The following is a 22,793-nucleotide window of genomic DNA, read 5'->3' as shown; positions in this document are numbered from 1 at the left end:
TTTCGAGACACAAATTTGCTTAGGCAAAGTCACGCTTGTTGTTTATTGACAGAGTAGATGCTCAGAAGCTGGTAAAGATGACAGCCGATGATGTCACTATCCTGGTAAACACAAAACATTCAGCAGCATGCATGAACAATAATTGTTTATGGGGAATATATGGATGATAATGTTTTCAAAAATATTATTTGTAAATTCATCTGCTTTATTTAAACACAAATGCACTCCGTAGACCATGCCTTTACGAAATGTTTGTGTTTGTATTCTTCTAACCGTGTGGCCTATTTACACTTGTATAGTATGCCCACATTATTGCGCTTGTTTGTTACTGCCGGGGACGGGACATCACTTTTTAAATCAGATTATTTAGTTTTGTTTTTGTCTAAGCCAGAAATCTGCGTTGTAATTGAGGGCTGTGTAAACTTTGGTTAAGACTGTTTTTAAAGGGAAATAGAGTTTGTAGTACTGTTAAGTTTCCGATATTTATACACTCCACATCAATAGTGTTCATTAGTGTGTGGATGATAGAGAATTGGAGGCAGCACTGCAGCTTTTATATTGAGGAAAGTCGTGCTTCCCGCACCCCTGTCTTTTTTAATCAACTTGTTTTCTAATTATAGGCCTCGTACCGCAGCTTCTGGGCGTGGCTCCCGAGAAAGCCATAAAGCTTACAGTAAGTGCTCTCCCTTCACCACATCAGCCTGGCCTCTTAAAACCCAAGCCCTTAACTCCTCAGAAATGCACCCCTCTGTTTCTCCCGGCCGCCTGCTGCCTGTCTTCACTGACTCGCCTTAGCCCCTTGAAAAAGAAGTGAATCTGTTTTCTGTTGGATCCCCTTGATTTGGGCATCAGCAGGCTCACTTATACTTTATATCCCACAATTGTGGTTTTTAATCTCACAATCACGACCTTGTATCTCTCGGTGTGGCTTCCTCGGCACATTTACAGCTTTATATCACAAATGTAATTTCTTTTTCTTAGAATTACAAATTTAGATTTTACACCTGTGACTTTATATCTCATAATTGTGGCTTTTTATCCAGAATTTTAGCTTAACTTTTTTAATTATCAAAATTTCCACTTTATATCTCAACATTTCAACTTAATATATCTCAAAATTATGACTTTATCTCACAAGTGCCACTTTATATCTCAAAATTGCAACTTTATACCAAAATTGATTTTAAATCTTCAAATTAAGACCTGATAACTCACAGTTTACTTTATATCTTAAAATCTAAAAATCACAACTACAGACTTGATATCTCAAAGCTGACTTTCTCAAAATTGCAGTTCATATTAAATTTAGGACTTTTCACAATTGTGACTTTATCTCACAGTTGTTACTTTGTATCTTAAAATTGTGAATTCATATCTCACAGTTGCAATTTTATGTATCACAATTGTAATTGTGACTTGATAACTCACAGTTGTTTGGTTTATTTATTTTTTTATTTTTTATTCTGAGGCACAAACAGGCTTCTATAGGAAAATCTAAGAATTGTGCAGACTGCTATAGCTGTGCCCATTTAAATTAAGTCACTTTTTAATATCTCCTTACATGAACTGGATGCTTAAACATTCCCAGTAAAATAAACAAGATGTGTTTGAATTATGAAATAAAAAAAAATGTGCTGAATCTGTGCAGGTGTAAAGAAAAATCTCCCATGCAGTTTTCTTCCTCCAAGAAACTATAGATATCTGATGCTACACTGTTTGTTTTTTCCACAGGTGAACGACTTTGTGAGAGGAAAGACTATGAAAAAAGATGGCAGCATTCCTATACCTGCTGAAATCTTGGCTGGCGGATGTGTGAGTAGCTTTATACTTTGATATCTGACCCTGGACCACAAAACCAGTCATGAGGGTCAATTTTATTAAATTCAGATTTATATCTGAATTTAATAAATTCAGATATAAATTTTTTTACAATTACAAACTATTTGAATATCTGGAATCTGAGGGTGCAAAAAAAATTTAAGTTTTTATATATTTACAGTAGAACATGATCTTTACTTAATATCCTAATGATTTTAGGCATAGAAGAAAAATCTATAATTTTGACCCGTACAATGTATTTTTGGCTATTGCTACAAATATACCCCAGCAACTTAAAACTGGTTTTGTGGTCCAGGGTCACAAATAAACCATACATAATGCAGTAACCATACACTGACAATAAGGAGTTTAGTTTTGAATGTCAGTGGGCTTTGAGGTCTAAGCCTTGGCCTGAGGGAACACTTCTCTCCTTTTGTGAGGTGACCGAAAAGACACTTCAGCCCCATCAGAGTTTAAAAACATGTCATCTCACATCTAAATCATAGTCTGCCGCCCCACGGCTGCTGATTCTCAACCTGCCCATCACAAGCATGAACAGGAGATCACTTACCCTTTTCATTAGAAGCGTAAAGGCGAAACTGACATTTTATTGCAACGTTTACATGTGCTACAGTTCATTCTTGTCTGATCTGTGCGAAAGCGAATGCCTTCAGTTCAGATTTCATAGAGCGGTAGCCTTCCTGTTTGTGTCGTACCTGAGACCTGTCAAAACCAGACCGTGCTTCTTCATGTCTGCCCTGACCCAGGATGCTGAAAGACCCTCTTTCATATCACAGTCATTACTAAAACATTTCATCACGTGTGGGTTTCCATTTAAAAAAGCATCACAGACTCTTGGATGATTGTGAGTCTCGATTATAGCGACGTGAGTGCATTTAGCCACAAGATCTCTGCTCTGAGATTTGAAAAGAGATGGCTACGGAAACATAAGGTTGGTTGCAGATGAAGTCAGCTCAGAAAGGGAGCTTGTGCCACGGAGATGTTTTTCCTCTTCTGATTTCTCTGACAGCTCCTTTCATCTCAGCCCGAATCCCCAGTGTTTGGCCTGGCAGGATCCGCTCTCTTTCTCACGCCTGTACACGCGCCGCTCGCTCACAGCCGTGTTTATTGACACTGCAGCCACGGCAAATCAAATCTATTTATTTGGTTTGAGTGGGAAAAGACTAGACGGCTGATTTGCACACCGTGAGTGTTTCTGTCTGAGGAAGGAGAGTAAAAATCACAGAAAACGGGAGAGGGGAAAAGCAAGAGATTGCGAGGGTTGTGGAGCTGCAGTGATTAAAACTTCAAGCTCCTCTCTTCTCACATTGCAGCCTCTGAATTAGACCCTTGACAGTTGCCAAGAGTCGATCATTTGGTAAGAACAGCACGCCTCGCTGGCCGTGGAGCTGGCCGGATTCTTATCTGGTTGTTGCTGGCCTTCATTTGAGGGCTGGGTTACTCAAAATACTAGCTTAGCCAACGTAAAATGGCGTAGAGAGCGGGGGAAACCGTGGCATGGATACAGTGATGCTTTGTTCATTTGCAGCGCTAGTTGTAAAGCTATGTAATTCAGCTCGTCCATTGTTTCTCAGCATTCGTTTGTTAGTCTGTTGCGAAACTTTTTTTTTTTTTGGCGCAGTGCCCCCATTTCTACATGAGAACGCTTGTGTAATCCTGTTTAAGTGTGCGGAATGTGAGCGAGTATTAATGAAGGGAAGCTAATGTTTGTGTCTGGCGCTGAACTTTTGTTTTTAGAAGACTGTAGTGTTTTGTGTGTGATGCTTATGTGCTCGGTGTGCGTTAAGTATTTGTTTTCAGTTGCACTCATCTTGCCAGTAAAGTGTGTAGTACCCCACCCCCCACCCACCTCAGACACGCACACACGCTCCCAGTGCCTCTGGGGATTACCTTGCCTTGTAATTACCACCGAATTATCGAGCCAACGCTGGCTCACTCTTCACTCAAATCGCATTTCTTGCAGTCACGTTGCAGCGCATGCTTCCCGCTCTTTAAACTGCCTCTTTGCCAGAGGTGATCGATCTGTTGTCTTCTAACCGATGTTCTTGTTTGCTTTTTGCTTGTTCTCTTTGTGTAACTTTTTAAATATCCAATTAGTACCCACTTAATGTGGCTAATAGCTTGGCCCTCTCCTTAGTGTGTTATTCCTTGCCAAAACAAGGGGAAAATAAGATTGCTTTTGGCCCTGATGCCATAATTAACCATAAAAGATTACTTTCCACATAAATAAGTGGCATTTTCCAGAAATAGGGTATAAAATAGGATGCGAAACTCGTAACTTCTTTTTTTTAAATAACTGGTCAGTGAAAGGAAGTGCTTAACCTTCAAAAAATGTTTGAATCAAATGTTTACATTAAGTTTTTAGTATATGAAATTCAAACTTTGTCTTTGAAAAAAACTTTTTTTCACTCAGTTCTGAAAATGAATTTGTTTTCAAAGATTATAATTCTTAGATTCAATACAGAAGGTTAATTTTATAGATAATTATAGATTTGTGCCTCTAATACTTTAAAAAATTATTATAATTGTACATCAAAATAAACCAAATTCATGAAATGTATTAACTGTTAAGTCGGAGCTGTGAGTTCTGAAAGGTAGGAACCCCTTTCTGCACGTCTTTAGCTGTAATTTCCTCTGGATGAAAAGTGCAGGTTATTCTGGTCCATCCTATTTGAACTACACCTTCAATGAGATGAAAATGATCTTTATTTTTAAATATGCTGCCTCAGACTCAGTGGGATTTTTAAATGTGCTCACTTGTGAGATTCAAGACCAATTTACCAGATTCCCGTAAGACGCCCCGTTCGTTAATATCTCTGAAAGAATAGAAGATAAAAACCAACAACAAACAAACGGCAAGGCCCTTCTGTATTTAAAAGGAGGGCTGGGGGAAAGAGAAGAAATCCATGGAAACTGATTTCCATCTAATTACTCTGCTCTGTTTTTCTGTGTGTAGCCTCAGTAACTAGGAGCAACAGGAAAGATAGGGCACGGAGGCGGCAAGCGGCCAGCCTATTTGGCGAGACATGTTTAAATGCTTCTGTTGCAGCCTCAGATGCCATCACGTCAAAGCCAAACCATTTCAAAGAGCTCAGAGGAACCTGTTCGAACCTGTAACAAGTACAAGGTTGGAGACCTGAAGTTGTTTTTTGAGAGGCCCCCAGGGGCCTGCGTTCTGTGTGATGTTTCAGGCACCGTCTGTCTGTGGCAGGTATAACCTCCTCCTGTGACAATGGCACAGTCATTCTTCGGTCCCGGTCTAAAGCATTGTCCTCTTCTAATGTGAATATCACATTACTTCCCTCTTGTCGTTTTTGCTTTTCCACTTTGGGTTCATCGGAACGTATTTACATCTGTAACATCAGACTTATCACGGATGATCTGTACATACGTTCAGCAAACATTTTTTCCTCATTTACCCTTCTCACTCACAAACGTGCATTTTAATGAAGCTCGGTGAAAACCTTTATGCTGTGTTGTTGATCTTTAGGCTGGGGGATCTCAGGTGATCTTCACAAACCCTCTGGAGATCGTGAAGATCCGTCTGCAGGTGGCAGGAGAAATCACCACAGGGCCACGCGTCAGCGCTCTCTCTGTCATCCGTGACCTGGGGTTCTTCGGCCTGTACAAGGTACGTCACATTCACACAAAGAAAAAAACTGAACCTAATCAATTTAACGTCAGATACATATGCTATGTGCATCAAGAACAATGTGTACTTCACTGGTACATACTTTTTCTTATGGAATAAAAAATTAAGAGTATTGGGAAATATTACCCTATACAGGCTAAAACTGTTGTAGTAATGTTTTCATATGAATTCTCAGCATTTAGCGAAATTAAGTGTTCAATGCATTGACTACCCATTTATATTTATTTTAAGAATTTAAGAAAATAAGAACATAAAAAAGGGTTATTAATGAATACTTTTATTCAGCAAGAATGCATCAAATTGATCAAAAGTGACTGACAACATATACGATGTTATTCAGTATATAATGCTATTTCAAATAAACAGTTTTTAACATTGATATTAACAACAAGTGTTCCTTGAGCATCAGACACTAAAGACTGGATGGCAGCTAAAAATTCAGCTCTTTTTAACACATATATATATTTTTTTTTATATTAATGTTAAATATTAAGTGTGTGTGTGGGGGGGGGGGGGGGGGGGTCATAAGCAAAATCAGGCATGCTTAATTTTAAAGTCGGTCTGTATACTACCTATCCTAAAAATATGCATAATTAAGCCTTTTTATTACATTTAGTATAATGTTTTGTGTGTGTATTTGGTATATAAGTGTTTATATATTTAACACCTCTTCCAATAGCCTTCCAAAATACAGTCTGATTCACCTTACTACACAACCTAGAAGAGCATCCTCAGCTCTCTAGCGCCTCCCACCTGTGGATTGACTCCCTGGACTCCCTCTTGTGTCCCTGAGTGCCTCAGTCATGCTCCACATTCTCCAGCAATTCTCACACACACCCACCCACCCACACACACCATCAGGTCCTAATCCACCCCCTGCGGTCTGCTGTAGCAGTCGGACCAGGTAGCACTAGCCTCTCCGAACCATGAATGCACAGCGGCTCCCTGAGTGCTGCTTTTGTGTCCTGTTTTCCCCATGAGGCTCAGCCGCGCGGCAGGAGAAGATCTCCAGTTATTCTGCTGCTGCTGAATGCATCTGAGCAGGGATGCAGGGCTGCATTCCTGAGGCTTGGAGCACAGGAGGTTGCGGAGAGCGAGTGTTTTGGTGTAAACAACGTTGTGGGGACTGCCATGATGGAGTTGGGTCATATCTCATCTAGTGGCTGCCTTCTCTGACATTTTATGGACAGCTGGAGAGAGATGAATGAGGCGTTCACCTCTGCGTAGGTGTTATGTGTGGTGCTAATTACATGTAGACACTTGATGTTGGTTTATGCTGTAATAATAACTGGTGTTCACTTTTTTAATTATTTATGAAGGCAGTAGAGAGGAAAGGAAATAATGGAGAGGAGAGGAGAACATTAAAGTCTAAGATGTGTTTATATGACACAAGTATACACCCACTTTGTTCAGTCGTGTGTGTGTGTGTGTGTGTGTATACAGTACAGACCAAAAGTTTGGACACACCTTCTCATTCAAAGAGGTTTCTTTATTTTCCTGACTATGAAAATTGTAGATTCACATTGAAGGCATCAAAACTATGAATTAACACATGTGGAATTATATACATAACAAAAAAGTATGAAACAATTGAAAATATGTCATATTGTAGGTTCTTCAAAGTAGCCACCTTTTGCTTTGATTACTGCTTTGCACACTCCTGGCTTCTCTTGATGAGCTTCAAGAGGTAGTCACCTGAAATGGTCTTCCAACAGTCTTGAAGGAGTTCCCTGAGAGATGCTTAGCACTTGTTGGCCCAGCTCACCCCTAAACCATCTGGATTGGGTTCAGGTCCGGTGACTGTGGAGGCCAGGTCATCTGGCGCATCACCCCATCACTCTCCTTCTTGGTCAAATAGCCCTTGATGTTTTCAGTGTGACTCTACAATTTTCATAGTCATGAAAATAAAGAAATCTCTTTGAATGAGAAGGTGTGTCCAAACCTTTGGTCTGTACTGTATGTATATGTATGTATGTATGTATGTATGTATGTATGTATGTATAATCCTAATGTGACAATAACACAAGTCAGAATCATTGTAGCAGCTTCTATTGTATCGGTTGTATCATACCTAACCTTTTGTTTTCCATATTGTCTTTTAAGTATCAATACTTCATGTTTAATTTCAATATCATTCAGTAGATTACAGTAGAATGTGCTTCACTCATCAGTAAAAAAACTTGAAAATCACTTTATCACTTGAAAAAAACCTGCGCTCCTGTCATCTGGCCGAGACACGTACGTCTCCAGGCCTCACCTGTCAGCCTGTCGTGGGAAAGGAGTCTTTATTTCAGAGTCATGGTCAGGGGGTGGGGGTGGTTTGCTACCGTACACAACAGCATGTGTATGTGTAAGAATGTCGAATCCGGTGCCTCCCCTCCATCTGTGTCTCTCCTGAGCCGCACGGACAATGTGCTTTGAGTGCAGGAGACACGCTGCAGCCTGCTTCTCTCAGACGGCCTGGCTCCTCAGGGTCCAGCCCAGGCACAGAGCGGTCTTTGTCAGCCTAATTACCCCGCCTCTTCCCTTCTGCTGCTGCAGGGCCTCCACCACTTCTCCCTGCCCGTGCTCCAAACCGAAGACACACACTTCATATCACATTCACACACACACCTGCAAGTCTGTTGTTGTCGAGTTATCATGCACACTGAGGGCCAGTGGATGCAGATGTTCCCACATTAACACAACCCTTACCTCCGGCACGCCGGGCTCTGCCAAAGAAGATGAGCCAGGTCTGGTCTTTTGGACAAAGGGGTGATTTTTATCTGGTTTCGCAGCAGGCAGTCTGCCCTGGCCCGCAGGAGAGCACAAAGATTGCTTCAGGAAAGAGATACCTTGGCTATCTGCGCTACCTGTGTACACGCTGCAGATTAACCTTGCGAGTCTAATGAAGCCTGTCTAAAGCGCACTTCAGCCGGGCTTTAAAGTGCTCTGCTGAGAGGAAAATCTCTTTGTTTCTCTACTCCTGGCTGCTCACCAGCACGCTAAAAACAAGGAAACCGAATCCCGTTGAAGGTACGGCTTTGTTTACAGTGAGAGACGCAGGAATAGTCTCCACGACCGTTCTTGCAAGAAAAAACTACATGGTGAATGTTTATTTGAAGTGACAAGTCAGAAACGGCACAAAACAGACTCAGTCCATAGGGCTGACATCAACACACCATAAACTCCCAGAATATCTCAGAACCTCACAATACTACACAACTTCAGTCCTCGAATGAAAAACTGTCTCCGTAATATACCTCATGAAATATTAATGTCTTCCATTTTGACATAACGACGTGTCCGTCTTCTTGGCCCCCAGGGTGCAAAAGCTTGTTTCCTGAGAGACATCCCCTTCTCTGCCATCTACTTCCCCTGCTACGCACATGCCAAGGCGGCCCTGACTGATGAAGATGGGCGAGTGGGACCTGGCAGGCTTTTCCTGGCAGGGGCGCTGGCGGGTAAGCCACCACGCACTCTCCGGTAGCCGCCTGCCACCGCTGGCTCCATTGCGGTTGGCCGTAATTAGAGTGCTCAGTGATTTAGGCTGTGTTTTGAAGTGCAGCACGCCTGCCAAGGGTCGGATATTTTCCACTGTTTAATATAGAGGCTGGAAGTTTGTGCTTTGAGCTTTGAGAGTGTTAAAAGAGGAAAAAAAATATCTCAAAGTCCCAAAGTAGCCATACTGCAGGAGCAATAAACAGACCCTACGATACTGGCGTGACCAGGCCAACACATCCAAGATCTGACTTGCAATATTTTTACAAGTCTCTCTTTCCTCGTCACGTATAAAATACGATCCAGATCTAATGTTGTTTTTAATATTTTACTCTTGTGGTTCATCCTTAAGAAAACATTGTTTAAAAAGACTACATCTTTGGCCAAGCCAGTATGGTTTGGAATGTGATTCAAAGAAAATTAATATTTATTTCTAATCCTTTTTGCTTTTTCTGATTTACTGCTTCTTGAACGTGATATGAGATCGAAAAGCCATACATGGTCAGAGAGAGCTTAGCATTCCTGTCTTCCCCAATGTTTTATATCTGTCAGATGGTTTAAAAAGCAGTGGTTAGATATGTTCTTATGGCATGTATCACTCAGTTTACCATTTATCAGCAATTCGAGCTTCAAGGCAATTAGTGATTTACAGTCAGTTCAGGAAATTTAATCACATGCTCAGTTTGTGTGCCATTATTGGTAGGCATGCAGACTTCTGGGGCATTGACCAACACACAATTCCCTGAGTATTTCCCTTACTCATGCCTCTTCTTGAGGAAATGGGTGTTTGTGTTACATTTTTAATGTAGTTTTAACATGTCTGTAATCTTTAATTTCATATAGTTCAGAGTTTTCTAGTTTTTAATTTGAGTATTTTTAGCCTGCTGAAGTTAATGTGCCAACAGGTGTAATTTAAAATTGTTTAACATACATTATATTTCTTTCTATGAAAATGTTTCATTTTAGATTTTGCTAATGATAATAACACAGATACAGACCGAACTAAAAATGAAAGCAAGTGTTTTTCTAAAGATATCTTATGCTCTTTGTGTTTAATAATGAAGGTTTTGTCCATCGGAGCAGGTCAACAAAGAGAAAGGCTTGTAATTATTCAGATGAAGTATTTTATTTGGATGTTTAAATAAAGCTCTTGAACATGCGGTGGAGTTGGCGTGCTGGCGGTGTGACTGCTCAGTCTAAATGCTATCGCTGATTTAGGCTATTAAGAGCTGAATTGGTGCCACAGTGGCCTTTGTGCCGGACAGCGTGGGACAGGGCTTATGCCAGCCTCATTATTAAGCATTGTCTGGACTTTTAAGTGAAAAAGGATGCATACTGTTTGATAAACGTTTGAGATATTTATAATATTTGTTAAAATAGGCTTTTGGTTTTTATTTTACTGAACTAATTCATGGCACACTGTGCATTAATCATAGATGGGAGTCACAATATTTACATACGGTAAAAGAGTCCTATTATGCTTTTTCACTTTTTGAATTTTAGCCCGTTTGTAGTGTGGGCACATGTTTGGGCATAAAAAGCTTTTCTAGCTTTTCTGCATCAGAAACAGGTAACATGTTTTGTAGCTTGGCAATGTTTCTAAGTTGGACGAATGCTGTTTTTGTAACATGGGAAATATGGTTTTCAAAAGACAAAGAGCTGTCTAATATAACATTCAGATTTTTGACTATAGAGGAAGTAACAGTACATCCATCGTTGCATACTGTAATCTACGAGATTCTGTGTAGTGTTGTTTTGGTCCACACTTTTAGCTTAGATAATTAAGAAGTTTTATCTGGTTTTGTTGAGATACTGTTTATAGTTGAGTATCATCAGCATAACAGTGGAAACTAATCCCATATTTTCTAATAATATTACCAATGTGCAACGTAAATTAAAATAAACAGAGGAACTAGGATGGATCCTTGTGGCATTCAATATTTTACTGGTGATAAATGAGATGACTCCCCATTTAAATAAACAAGGTAGGACCTAAACCATCTTAGAGCCTGACCTTGAATACATGTATAGGTTTGTAATCTATCTATGAGTATGTCATGATTTATGGTGTCGAACGCAACACTAAGATCAAGTAGAACTAGCAATGAGATGCAGCCTCGATCTGACGCAAGAGGCAAGTAATTTGTAATTTTAACAAGTGCAGTTTCTGTGCTATGGTGGGGCCTGAAACCTGACTGAAATTCTTCATACAGATAATTTTTTGCAGGAAGGAGCAGAATTGAGCAGACACAACATTTTCTAAAAATTTTTACATAAATGGAAGATTTGAAATGGTCCTATAATTTGCCAGTTCACTAGGATCTAGTTGTGGTTTCTTAATAAGAGGCGTAATAACCGCCAGCTTGAATGGTTTTGGGACGTGAGCTAAAGATACAGACGAGTTAATAATGTTGAGAAGCGGTTCTTCTAATACAGGTAACAACTCTTTCAGTAATTTAGTGGGTACAGGATTTAATAAACATGTTGTTGCTTAAGATGCAGTGTTAAGTTTATTTAGCTCTTCCTGTCCCATAGTTGTAAAGCACTGCAGTTTATCGTTTGGGTGCGATGGATGAAACTGAAGTGTTAGATGCTGTAAAATCTACATTTGTTATTGTATTTCTGATGTTATCTATTTCATCAGTGAAGAAATTGGTAAAGTCATCACTATTAAATGTTGATCAGGTGGCATTTGGTATTTGTCAATCTAGCCACTGTGCTAAATAAAAACCTTGGATTGTTTTGGTTATTTTCAATGAGTTTGTGGATATGCTCGGCCCTGGCAGTTTTAGGGCCTGTCTATAGCTGGACATACTGTTTTTCCATTCAATTCTAAAAACTTCCAAGCTATAGTAGTTTTTCTCCATTTGCGTTCAAGACTACGAGTTTCTATCTTGAGAGAGTGAGTATTACTGTTATACCATGTCACAGTAAGTTTTTCTCTAACCTTTTTCAATTTGATGGAGGAAACAGCTTCTAATGTATAAGAGAAAATAGTGCCAAATGTTGCTAGTCATTTCGTCTAGTTCATGTGTATTTTTGGATTTGAGATAAATCAGGCCGGTTATTTGCGAATCTGTTTTTGGTGGCTGGAACAATAGTTCAACAAAAGTTCAAAACAAAATTTCACTTGCCACATAAACAGAGTAAGGAGGAGAGAAGACTGAGGATAATAGAAAATTATTTGTAGATTCTGAGCACCACTGACAAAACATTGAATCTTGTAAAATTTGTGGTAAGTACTGCTGATCCACATAAACAGATTACATGTGATCGCAAATGAAAGTGAAACTAAAAAGTGATTGAGTGCACTCAAAAGCAATGGCAAAAGTTTCAATGGCAAGCATAATAGCGGCTCCCAAATGACCGGAGTTTAAATAGCTCTACAGTATCATTTCCCAATGATATAACTGCGAGAAAGTACTGAAATATATATTTTCGTATTCAGGTTCCGTGTACACGTCATTTTCTTTCTGAAAACGTTATTGAGATGTGGTGGATTTGTGGTGGGGGAGTGTCATGATGCTGGATCAACATTGTGATGTCTTTCAGCCATTGGCGATGGATGATGCCATCGTCTGTCGACCCAACCCTAGTTAACACTCTAAAATGCCTTACAATATCAGTGCATGCAAAGGTTCTCCACGATCCTCTTGTACAATATTCTCGGGGTCTGAAACTGGGTCAAACAGATATGGTAATGTTGACACCATTCCTAACTATACCAGAGCAGACAGAACTGGCTGCTTTGGCAAGGGGCGGTGCAGTACTGAAACACCATCTAAGCTGTTCGCCAATCACAACGCACTGGGACAGCTAACCAATCACATCACATTTAGTTTTTCGTAAGGCGGGCTTTCATCAAACCCGGAACTAATTGAGCCGTTTGTGTAAGGCTAGGGAGAAAGGTATTGTAATATTGTTTTTTGAACCACCAAGCATGAGCATGTTCTAGTACACCCTCAAAACAAAATCAAGACTTTGAAAAGAGCATAATAGCACCCCTTTAATGTTTTAATCCTGGCCTTAAAAAAGGATTGAATTATATTAATTAATCTATTATATTCCGATATGATGTCTGAAACCTTTGTTATTACTTCAGGATTCTAATGAATTTAAATCAGACTCTTTATTGACATGTGTGACTTCTCTTTAGGCATGCCTGCCGCATCCCTGGTGACCCCTGCTGATGTTATCAAGACCCGGTTACAAGTGGCTGCCCGTGCAGGTCAGACCACGTACAATGGACTCATTGACTGTTTCTGGAAGATTCTTCGGGAGGAGGGGCCTCGTGCCTTCTGGAAAGGAGCTGAAGGTATATCTCGCAGACGTACCTGAAACTAGTCATGCTAATATATTTTGTGACCTGCGATTTTGCAGTCGGCCTTATATTTTAAAGGCTCAGTTCAGCAAAAAAAAAAAAAAAAAAATTCATCATCATTAACCCCTATTTCAACTTTTCACAAAAAGTTGTCAATCTAAAATAGCATTGAATCAAATATGGTGTGCCAGGACGTGTCAATGATGGAACGTTGTTGACATCAGTCACTTCTCGACGTGCCACATTTGAATTGAACTCAAGCCACGATTGAGACCTGGAAGATTTTCAGTGAATAATCATTTAAATTTCATTCAGTTCCTCCTAGAAAACTATGACCATACGACTTCAGAAGACTTGAAATATAGTGCAAACATCATATGGACAACTTTTGCTTCTCTTTTACAATTATAATTTTTATTTCATTTTCATTTTTGGAGCTTGACAGACTCTGGGCTGCATTTACCAAAAGCATCATAAGCCTACTTTATGTAAATCATAGGACCATTGCCACCAATGTCCTCAACTTAGCTCACACTGCTTTTGAGAAACGCAGCCCTGGACTTTCTGTGATTGCTTTTGTGAAACGTTCTCCTTTTGTTGAGTGAAAGTCAGGAGCTGGGTTCACAAAACATTTGCAATAATACAATTCTTTTGAACTGTTTTCTAACTTAAGAAAATAGAATAAAAATTCTTTGCATTTCAAAAATTATTTCCTAAGAATGTCATATGACATTGCTAAAAATAACATTATTTTGTGTATTTGGGATAATGCAATGTGTTTATGTGGTTTAAGGTTAAGAAAAAACATTATTTTCCACATACTGAACATTGATGTTTCTCCTCTGTACCACACCTTTCTGAAACGTGTCCATGTTTACAAAGCTCATCGTTCTGAAAAGCGAGGTCTGCTCTGATTGGCCAGCTATCCAGTGCATTGTGATTGGCCAAATACCTCAAGAGTGTGAGGAAAATGTTACGCCCCTTACCTTACTGTGATGCGTGTGTCCTGGTGCGACGAGACAAATTCAGTAGAACCCATTATAAACGAGGCATTTGTTGCATCCGGTGGGGACATAGTTACTGATTATAATGACTTATACTGTTTTTTAATGCGTTGTATTGCATATTTACTGAAGTAAAATGTGCTTCACAAATCTGAATATTTGAGTTTAAGTGTTCTGAAGTAGTGTTGTAAATGCAACTTAACCACTAATTTCTAGTTGTGTCCTCTTTTGGAACGCCAAACAAAGTAGTTTCGCTTTCACAACGAAATTCACATAACCTGGCAGCGGTGGCAACAGAGAGAATAAAAGTTATGCCTTTTTTCTTTGCATGAACATCTGGGTGATTTAAATCGTATCGTATGATCCCTTTAAGATCTTCCCAAAGACAAAACTCTTGAAAAGAAGGTTCTTTTAAGAAACAAAAAATATTTTTAGTGTTTAGTAGCTTTATTATGGTAATCTGGATGCAGTTCAAAAGTCGGTCTTTGAGATGTTTCTTCATAATGTTGATCAGCAAGGCTTACGGTGTGATAACACCAAAACCTGTCATTGTCTCGTGGATGTCATGAAGAAAATATCTGAGGACTTTAGAATTTTTCAAGAATTGCATTTAAGAGCTACTTAGAATTTATCGATCCAGGTTTGGATCAAATTAGGGTGAACAAATTTTTGGGTGAATAATGGTGAGTTGTAGCATGCCTTTATATCCTTCTACTAAGTTTTTAAAAATATGTATATCGACTGCATGCTGATGCTTAGTTCTAATGTTTTTGTCCCCCCCCCCAGCACGTGTGTTTCGCTCCTCGCCTCAGTTTGGAGTGACTCTAGTGACCTATGAACTCCTGCAGAGGTGGTTCTACATAGACTTCGGTGGACAGTAAGACTCTCACACATCCTACAACTTTGAAATAGTTTAGTAACACTTTCTTTAGAATTCTTCCATTAGAAAAAAAAAAAAGTAAATAAATTCTGGGCCACGTAGTGTGATTGTGAAGAGCACTGAAATGTCAGATGCCCTGAAATTTCATTAATAGCTGTTTAGAGAGGGCTGGCTTTGTAGCAAAGACTCTCATTCCGACAGGCACTTTGTTACAGCTGAGGCAGGAAGGCCTAATTACTACACAAGAAAGCTTTGAACGCCTGGACTGAAAGCTGTTTGCTGTGGCATCTTTATCTCTCCTGCTGAAGCTAAAAACACCCTCGCTTTATGATTTAGAAAGGGTCGGCTGACTCACTGAAGCCTGGAGGTGACATTTCTAGAAATGCTCTTCCATAGCCACATGGCTCCATGTGTCCCAAGTGATTTGAGTTGGGGAGAATTGCTTTGACTGGAGTCTGTTCCAGTTCTGGACAGAATGACCTTATTTTCCCGTGGAATATTGTGCTGTCCTGAAACCCAAAAACCACAGGAGCATGCAAAAGAACATGCTATATATACAAACCTGTGTGTGGATTTGTTTTTATACCTGTTTATATATTGATTAATGTGGCTCAGTTAGCACTTTAATAAATATTTGCTGTCATATCAAAAAGTGTACTGGAGGTAAACAGCCTGACTGAATTGTGAAAACAAGAATTTTTTCCTTATAAGTTTTGGAGGACAGAATAAATGAACAGAGCGTTTTCTTTGCCTTTTTCAAAACCTTTAGAATGCAGGCTGTATTTTAGGACATTTAGTTTAAATGAAATCATACAGTTATGTAGCTTAGATCTGAAACTTTTATGTGAAGAAGAGAGCATAGATATGACCAAGAATGCATTATTATTCAAATTCCTGCGGATACAGATAATTACTTTTATGTTATAGCTGGTAACTGATGGCCAAATTTAATACATTTATAAGAATACATCTATTCTTTGTTACGTATATATATATATATATATATATATATATATATATATATATATATATATATATATATATATATATATATATATATATATACACACACACACACATAAATAAAGTATTATGAATATTGTACAATAATAAAACTATTGTTTATTATAATAGAGAAGATGTCTTATTCATACTAAGGCTGCTTTTATTTATAAAAACTGAAATATTGTGAAATATCACTAAAATGTTCAATTTTAAATTATTTATTTAATTATTTATATATTATTTATTATTCATTTATTAATTGTGATGGCAAAAATGAATTTTCTGCATCATCATCACTCCAGTCTGCAGTGTCACATGATCCTATTAATAATCATTCTAATATTATGATTTGCTCATTTCCTATTATTATCAATGTTGGAAACAGCTGTGCTTTATATATGCAGAAGCCATTCATATTTGATGAATAAAAAGTTCAAAAACATTTATTTTTTGACATAGAAATCTTATGTCTTTATTTTCAATCATCCTTGCTGAATTAAAGTATTAATTTTTCTTACTGATCCCAAACTTTTTTTTTTTATGGTAGTGTATGTAGAAAATGATTTGCCAGGGACAGCAGTCAAATTTAAAGTTATTACTAGAAGTAATTCCAGAAAAATATTTCAGTGCCACAACTGACAGAATCATGTGCTCCAAAAGCTGTAGGAAAACAGAGAGACTGAGAAAACGGCACATGCATATACAGTACAGTACAGAATGAGTGAAAAGGTGTTTTGTTGAATGTGTTCATTGTGAGACTCTATTTACATGCTTTTTCCTTTGTCATAAATATACATAAGCACATAGACATTGACATGTTTATTTTATTGCTTATGCGGACACACAGATTTAGACGTCTGGTTTTGGTGCCTCGGCAGATCTGAGCAACATGATTATGATTTCATTCAGGCAAAAATGGTAAGAGGACATCCTAAAATAGGTTTTGTGTCCTACATGGAAAAGTTTTTTTCCTTTTTTTTTATTTTTTAAAGGAAGACAAGAAACTGGTTCTGGTCTATTCATTTATTTTGTGTTCCATAACTGGAGAGGAAAATATTCTTGTTTTCAGTATTCAGACCGGCTGTTTATTCTTTCTGACAGGACACAGCAGAATGTGAGGTTTCCCTTTGCTCCTCCTCCTCATCCATCTTCTCTCTCCCTCTCTCCTCACCACAGAAAACCAGCTGGCACAGAGCCTACTCCCAAGTCTCGGATCAGCCTCCCGGCGCCCAATCCTGACCACATCGGTGGCTTCAGGTTGGCTGTGGCCACGTTTGCTGGCATCGAGAGTAAATTTGGACTGCATCTACCACGATTCGGAGCGCCTGCCGCCCCACACGTTTGAAGCAGACGCATCCACTTCAGCAGCACTGGAACAAACACACATATGAATCTCTTCCTTCTTGTTGAGAACAGAAAGCCTTCAGAAGATGACCTGGAAATAATGTTTTATGTGATCGTTAATCACAACTTTAAAGTACAACATTAGATGGGATGATGTGTAATATTTAAAAATCTACCACAAAGTCCTGGATTCTTAGTGTGACTTTGATCTAATTTAAATGTAAATCAAACATTAAGATAGTTTTTTTTTATTATTATTTTTTTCTATTTACTTGAACAACAACAAAAAAAATACCTTTAGCAAACTGTTGCAAACCAGCTTAATGGATATGGACAAACCAGTCAATTCAAATGACCAGTTATATATATATATGTATATATATATATATACTACTAGTTTTATTTATTTAATGAACATTTTACTTGATGCATATTGCAGGGTTTTAAAAGCGTACAAGCATATCCAGTTGGAATTGACCATGTTGTATTGTTTAAATGATAGATGTGCAACTGTTTACAATTTCTTTTCTCCTCCTTTTGCCATAAAACTATTTAAGCACATAGCACTCACTGGGCAGTCCATTTCAGTGCTGATGTGGACACTCATATTTGAATGTATTATTGTATTTCATATTAATGTTTGTATAGTGTTAAATTTGTGTGTTGGGAATCTACACGCAGTGACCATTTACGGTCAGGTCAGTGTGAAATGAGAGTCTCCGCAGTAAGGTTTTACACATGATGTTTGTCAGTGTGGGTACTGTATTTCTCAGCCCCATACAAAATGATGTGAAGAATAAATTGAGCTGTATAGTTGAGTTGATTGTACATAGTGTGCCTTACTATGGCACGTATACGTATGAAAGCAATAGATGCACTGATGGACAGATTTATTAAAGGAGATCAAACCAAAATGATTGCTAGAAGCATATTTTATTTGCCAACACTTGTTTCATTTAGCCACACAGTTATAGTTTCCATTATGGTCACCAATTCTAACATGTGAAACATCTTTTAGTATGCACACACAATACCTGCTTGCATCGCCGTAACAATAATGAGAAAGCCACTGTGAATATTGTTGACACGATCACCAACTTATATATAACTTAATTTGTCAATGCCTCATGCAGGGGCTCAGTACAAAAATATACACACACACACAATTTTCAAGTATACAAAAAAAATAACCACAAACCAACATCGAAGAGGCCTTTCTAGCAGCAGGCTATTTCTAATTCACATTTTCAAAAAATTGTATTAACTGATTTAACATTAATTGCCATCAAGTTAATGACATGGAACATAAAAATACAATGAACTCTCACACAACAAAAAGCTCATGGCAATGAAATGTCATTTTAAATGCTTCGTAACAAACCGATGAGTACAACATTACATTTATAGTTCACCTAAATATGAAAATGACCTTTCATGTCATTCCAGACTTGTTTGACTTTACGGTGTAGGACAAGCCGCTCTTTCCCATAAGTGGTGATTAAAACAGTTACAACGTCTATTTAGCTAATAGATGATAGATTTGCTAATTCTGTAAATGATATAATTAATGAAAAGGCTAATTCAAGTCACTTTTCTTTAATCGGTCTTTACCAGTCGCACTGTATTCACTTCTGAAACATTAAAACATCAAGCTTATAAATGTAATTTTGTGATTCAGACAACATTGTGTGTATGTTTATGTTACATGCATTCCGCAAGGACAACTCAATAGAAAGACGTTTCGTATTCATTTGCAGTGCAGTCATCTAGACAACAAACTCACATTTATAATATGATTTCATTTGCCGTGGCACTGAAGACTGAAGCAATGCAAGAAACACGTGATACAGAGAACCTTCTAAGTGCATTAGCCTGCACATTACGAAAAATACATATTAACAAAAAAATAACAACATGGCTCAAATTGTGCATTAAGGTTAATTCGTTTAGCGACATGTATAGGACGGATAGCGCAAATACATTGTCACGCTGTCACTGAAACTGGAGGCTGCATCCGAAATCACATAAACTACTTCCTCACTATATAACGAAAAACACTATGTAAAAAATGTAGTATGCCCGAATTCACAGTATTCATAAAATAGTATGAGAAAATGTTCCCGTACTTTCAGTGCAATTCTGAAGTGTGCACAATGGCCACTTTCCTATCTCAGGAAGCCAGCAGGTCACATGACAATCACAATGATTAAATTCATACTACACACATTCATACTTCACACGACATACTTTTTAAACAGCCTCTAAGTAATTACTTAAAGTAGGCCTACCTATCTAGAGAGTATGTGATTTCAGACACAGCATTCATCTCGGCATTTCAGGAATCGTCAGCAAATAATCCGAAAATCTATATTTGTTCATGATTTCTTTCCTACTAAAACAGTTAAGCACAAAACCCACCACACAGCTGATTCTAAAGACTGTATCAGTCAAATAAATCACAGTTCAGACTGCCTGCACAACATTAAATCAAATCCTAACCTTTGACCCCAACCTCTACCCTAAGCTCAGTATAGCCTTGGTTGCACATCTGGATAGCTTTAGGCCTACTGTTTGCATCGATTTGATCCACTGAAGATATTTCTGAACTTTTCTTGACTGGTGACTGCATGATTGAGTTGATCAGCGGAGCCGCTGTGGGGTAGGATTTGCACTTAACTGCTTTGGAAGGAAAAAAAATCATGCAATATTTTACTCAGCCCTGGTAATTTTTCATTATTTGGATCAATGGTCCCTTTTATTGGCGTAAACAGCACAGTACTAGTGGACATGCTAATTGGGTGTGTTCCATCAGACTCAGTCTGGGTCCGGTGTTTACGCGGCCAGCTCCACAGGCCCCTCCTCCTCACCGTCCCCGTGGTTGGCACGGATCTCCATCAGCGTGCGGCCGAAGTGGGCCCAGTCCTCACTGTGGGGCACGGCCAGCTGCAACAGATGAGCGTTTTAGAAATGTAGTGCCAAAAACACCCACCCCCTCCGAAATGCCACATCAAGAGCAAAAGCTACGCATTACATGTGCTGTCACAGTGTGGGAGAGGAAAGAGATCACCACACATTGTGATTCAGAGACAGAACAATAAAGCTGCTTGTTTGGCCTTTGAGTGCTGAATATTTATCGTGTCAGTTCTCAGGAAGGGGAAGATGGGGACTATGGGTCGGCTGGGTGACGATGTGGGATCGCTTTCTGCTGTCAGAGTCAGATTTAGATGAGAAAGGACGGCTGCCTGCCGCCCAGGCTGAGGAACAGAGAGAGAGAGAGAGATCTACAGGGTATAATTAAACAGGAATAGAGAGGTGGGAGGAGATGACAGCCACTTCCAAACCCAAGACCAAATCACGCTCTTTTAGAGTACAGCGGGGGGCTTAAGAGGCCTTCATCAATAAATGACCTCATAACAATGGGATTTCATCACTATATTTATAAAATGTTTCATATGTTTGTTTTTTTGAAAAAGTTTTATACCATTTTTTAAAGAAATGTTTACATTTAATAAATCTGAAATTGTCTAACTTAGTAAAATGATTGCAATCTTAATCAAATACTTCAAGTTTTGCAAACTAAAAAAAAACTAACCTAGTCATAAAAATATCTGATATTTTATTGAACTTAACATTATGGTCTGATGGGGTCCTCTCTTTTTTTTTTTCTGCAGGTTGGTTGGAGCACATAATTTCGCAGACAGAATTAATTTAGATATTCATAATTGAAGCAGTTAAAATATTTTCCTAGAACATAATAAAATATGTTTATAAAATATGTTTAACATTTTTCATTAATATTTATGAGATGTTTAACCTTGCTTCTAAAACTAAAATAACAAAATGAATTTGAAATCAAATTCATGCTGGTCATAAGGGAGATGCACAGAAAATCATGGTTTGTATGAAGTGCAGTAATAGTGTCAGGCAAGAACATGAACACAAACACTCGACTGTATGAACAGAATTCATAACTGAGGACTAAAACGTGTTGCATTCTTTGAGTTGCCACAAGGGGCAGTAAAGCAGATATTTGCATAAATTGTCTTCTTCTATGGTCATCTAGAATTATACAGCAGCAAAGCAAGAGTTTAAAAAGAATCTTTAGCTTTAGTATATCATAGATTATATTTCTGGCCTTAAAAAACTCTTATACAGGGGGTGTCCTGCGGTTGAAGAATAAAATCTATTTAACTTCAACTGTAAACCATCTAAAATGGCATCAAAAGTTTAGGCAATATGACTCAAGTGTAGTGAAAACATGCTGTGGTGTTCCAAAGCAAATATTTAACACAGTCTACTAAATATAACACAAAGGGACCTTGGCAGTCGTCAGAAGTGGTCCTTCTTGCCGCGACTGGAGGTTGGTGACTGCCTCTGCTGACAGAGGCCATGGTGAGTGCTTCATGTCCAAGTCTTTTGTAAATAAGCCACGTTCCACCTAAACCCTTCAACTTTCCTTCACTTCGTTTTATTGACGACCCACCATTATCAACAGCCCAAGGAGCCCACATGCTCGACCGACGCACTCTCCAATTACCACGATACACTGCGCTAAGATTAGCACTGCCCTGGCCCACACATGAGGCGAAACCCGGAGACCGAAAAAGAAGATGGTGAACATGGGAGTCCTGGTGGTTTGCCGCTCTGTTAAGTCATGTGGAGACTGCCTTAAAATAAGGAATTAAAATAAAAGTTTCAAACAAAAACAAGCTAGCCACGCGGAGCTCTGTAAACACGCAAACCCTTCATGACAAACTCACTTTCATTCAACATCCAGGCCGTATTGGGTTGATGATGCTCATAAAGCTGCCGTACAGCTTAAAAACATCATCTTGATAGAAGAATAATACAAGTAATGTTGCACATTATGAACCATATTAGTGTCAAATGATTCATACCTCTCCAACGTCGTATATCCACACGCGTCCCTCTGAGTCTCCCACAGCGACCTCTTTGCCCCCTGCGGCCCATCGGACGCGGTTCAGAGCGGGGGCTCCGTCTATTGTAACACTAGCGGTGGGCACCTGGACACAAAACACACGTCTAATCATATATCATACATATCAAACACAATATGTGAATTACTCACATTACAATGTTTTTGAATGAAGTCTTTTTCACGGTGAAATACACACCAGCATATACACTAAGAATTTAAAATGTTTTTGATATAAATATGCTATGCTCACCAAGCCTGCATTTATTTGATGGAAGATCAATCAAATAAATTGTGAAATATCATTACAATTTAAAATAACTGGTTTCTAT

General features: G+C 38.6%; 2 protein-coding genes across 7 annotated transcripts in view; one reads left to right on the top strand and one right to left on the bottom strand.

Annotated features, from left to right (window-relative positions):
• The window catches only part of LOC127935389 (electrogenic aspartate/glutamate antiporter SLC25A13, mitochondrial-like), a 43,375-nt gene extending 24,936 nt beyond the window's left edge, over positions 1–18,439 (top strand). For 2 of the 3 annotated variants that reach the window (XM_052533202.1, XM_052533203.1), the window contains 7 exons: positions 621–673; positions 1,732–1,812; positions 5,330–5,470; positions 8,796–8,934; positions 13,128–13,286; positions 15,083–15,173; positions 17,358–18,439. In XM_052533202.1, coding sequence (XP_052389162.1) covers positions 621–673; positions 1,732–1,812; positions 5,330–5,470; positions 8,796–8,934; positions 13,128–13,286; positions 15,083–15,173; positions 17,358–17,526 — 833 coding nt within the window. In that variant the 3' untranslated portion in view covers positions 17,527–18,439. Of the gene's footprint in view, positions 1–620; positions 674–1,731; positions 1,813–5,329; positions 5,471–8,795; positions 8,935–13,127; positions 13,287–15,082; positions 15,174–17,357 lie in introns of those variants that run through there. The other variant, XM_052533204.1, reaches the window with a different exon arrangement.
• The window catches only part of LOC127935390 (cytoplasmic dynein 1 intermediate chain 1), a 53,852-nt gene continuing 49,498 nt past the window's right edge, over positions 18,440–22,793 (bottom strand). For all 4 annotated transcript variants that reach the window (XM_052533206.1, XM_052533207.1, XM_052533208.1 and 1 more), the window contains 2 exons: positions 22,424–22,549; positions 18,440–20,468 (listed from right to left, as the gene is read on the bottom strand). In XM_052533206.1, the coding sequence (XP_052389166.1) occupies positions 20,358–20,468; positions 22,424–22,549 (237 nt within the window). In that variant the 3' untranslated portion in view covers positions 18,440–20,357. The remainder of the gene's footprint in view (positions 20,469–22,423; positions 22,550–22,793) is intronic.

This window comes from Carassius gibelio, chromosome A19 (genome assembly GCF_023724105.1).
Source record: "Carassius gibelio isolate Cgi1373 ecotype wild population from Czech Republic chromosome A19, carGib1.2-hapl.c, whole genome shotgun sequence".
In the NCBI taxonomy this organism is placed as follows: Eukaryota; Metazoa; Chordata; class Actinopteri; order Cypriniformes; family Cyprinidae; genus Carassius; species Carassius gibelio.
This window is presented reverse-complemented; position numbering and strand designations above follow the sequence as displayed.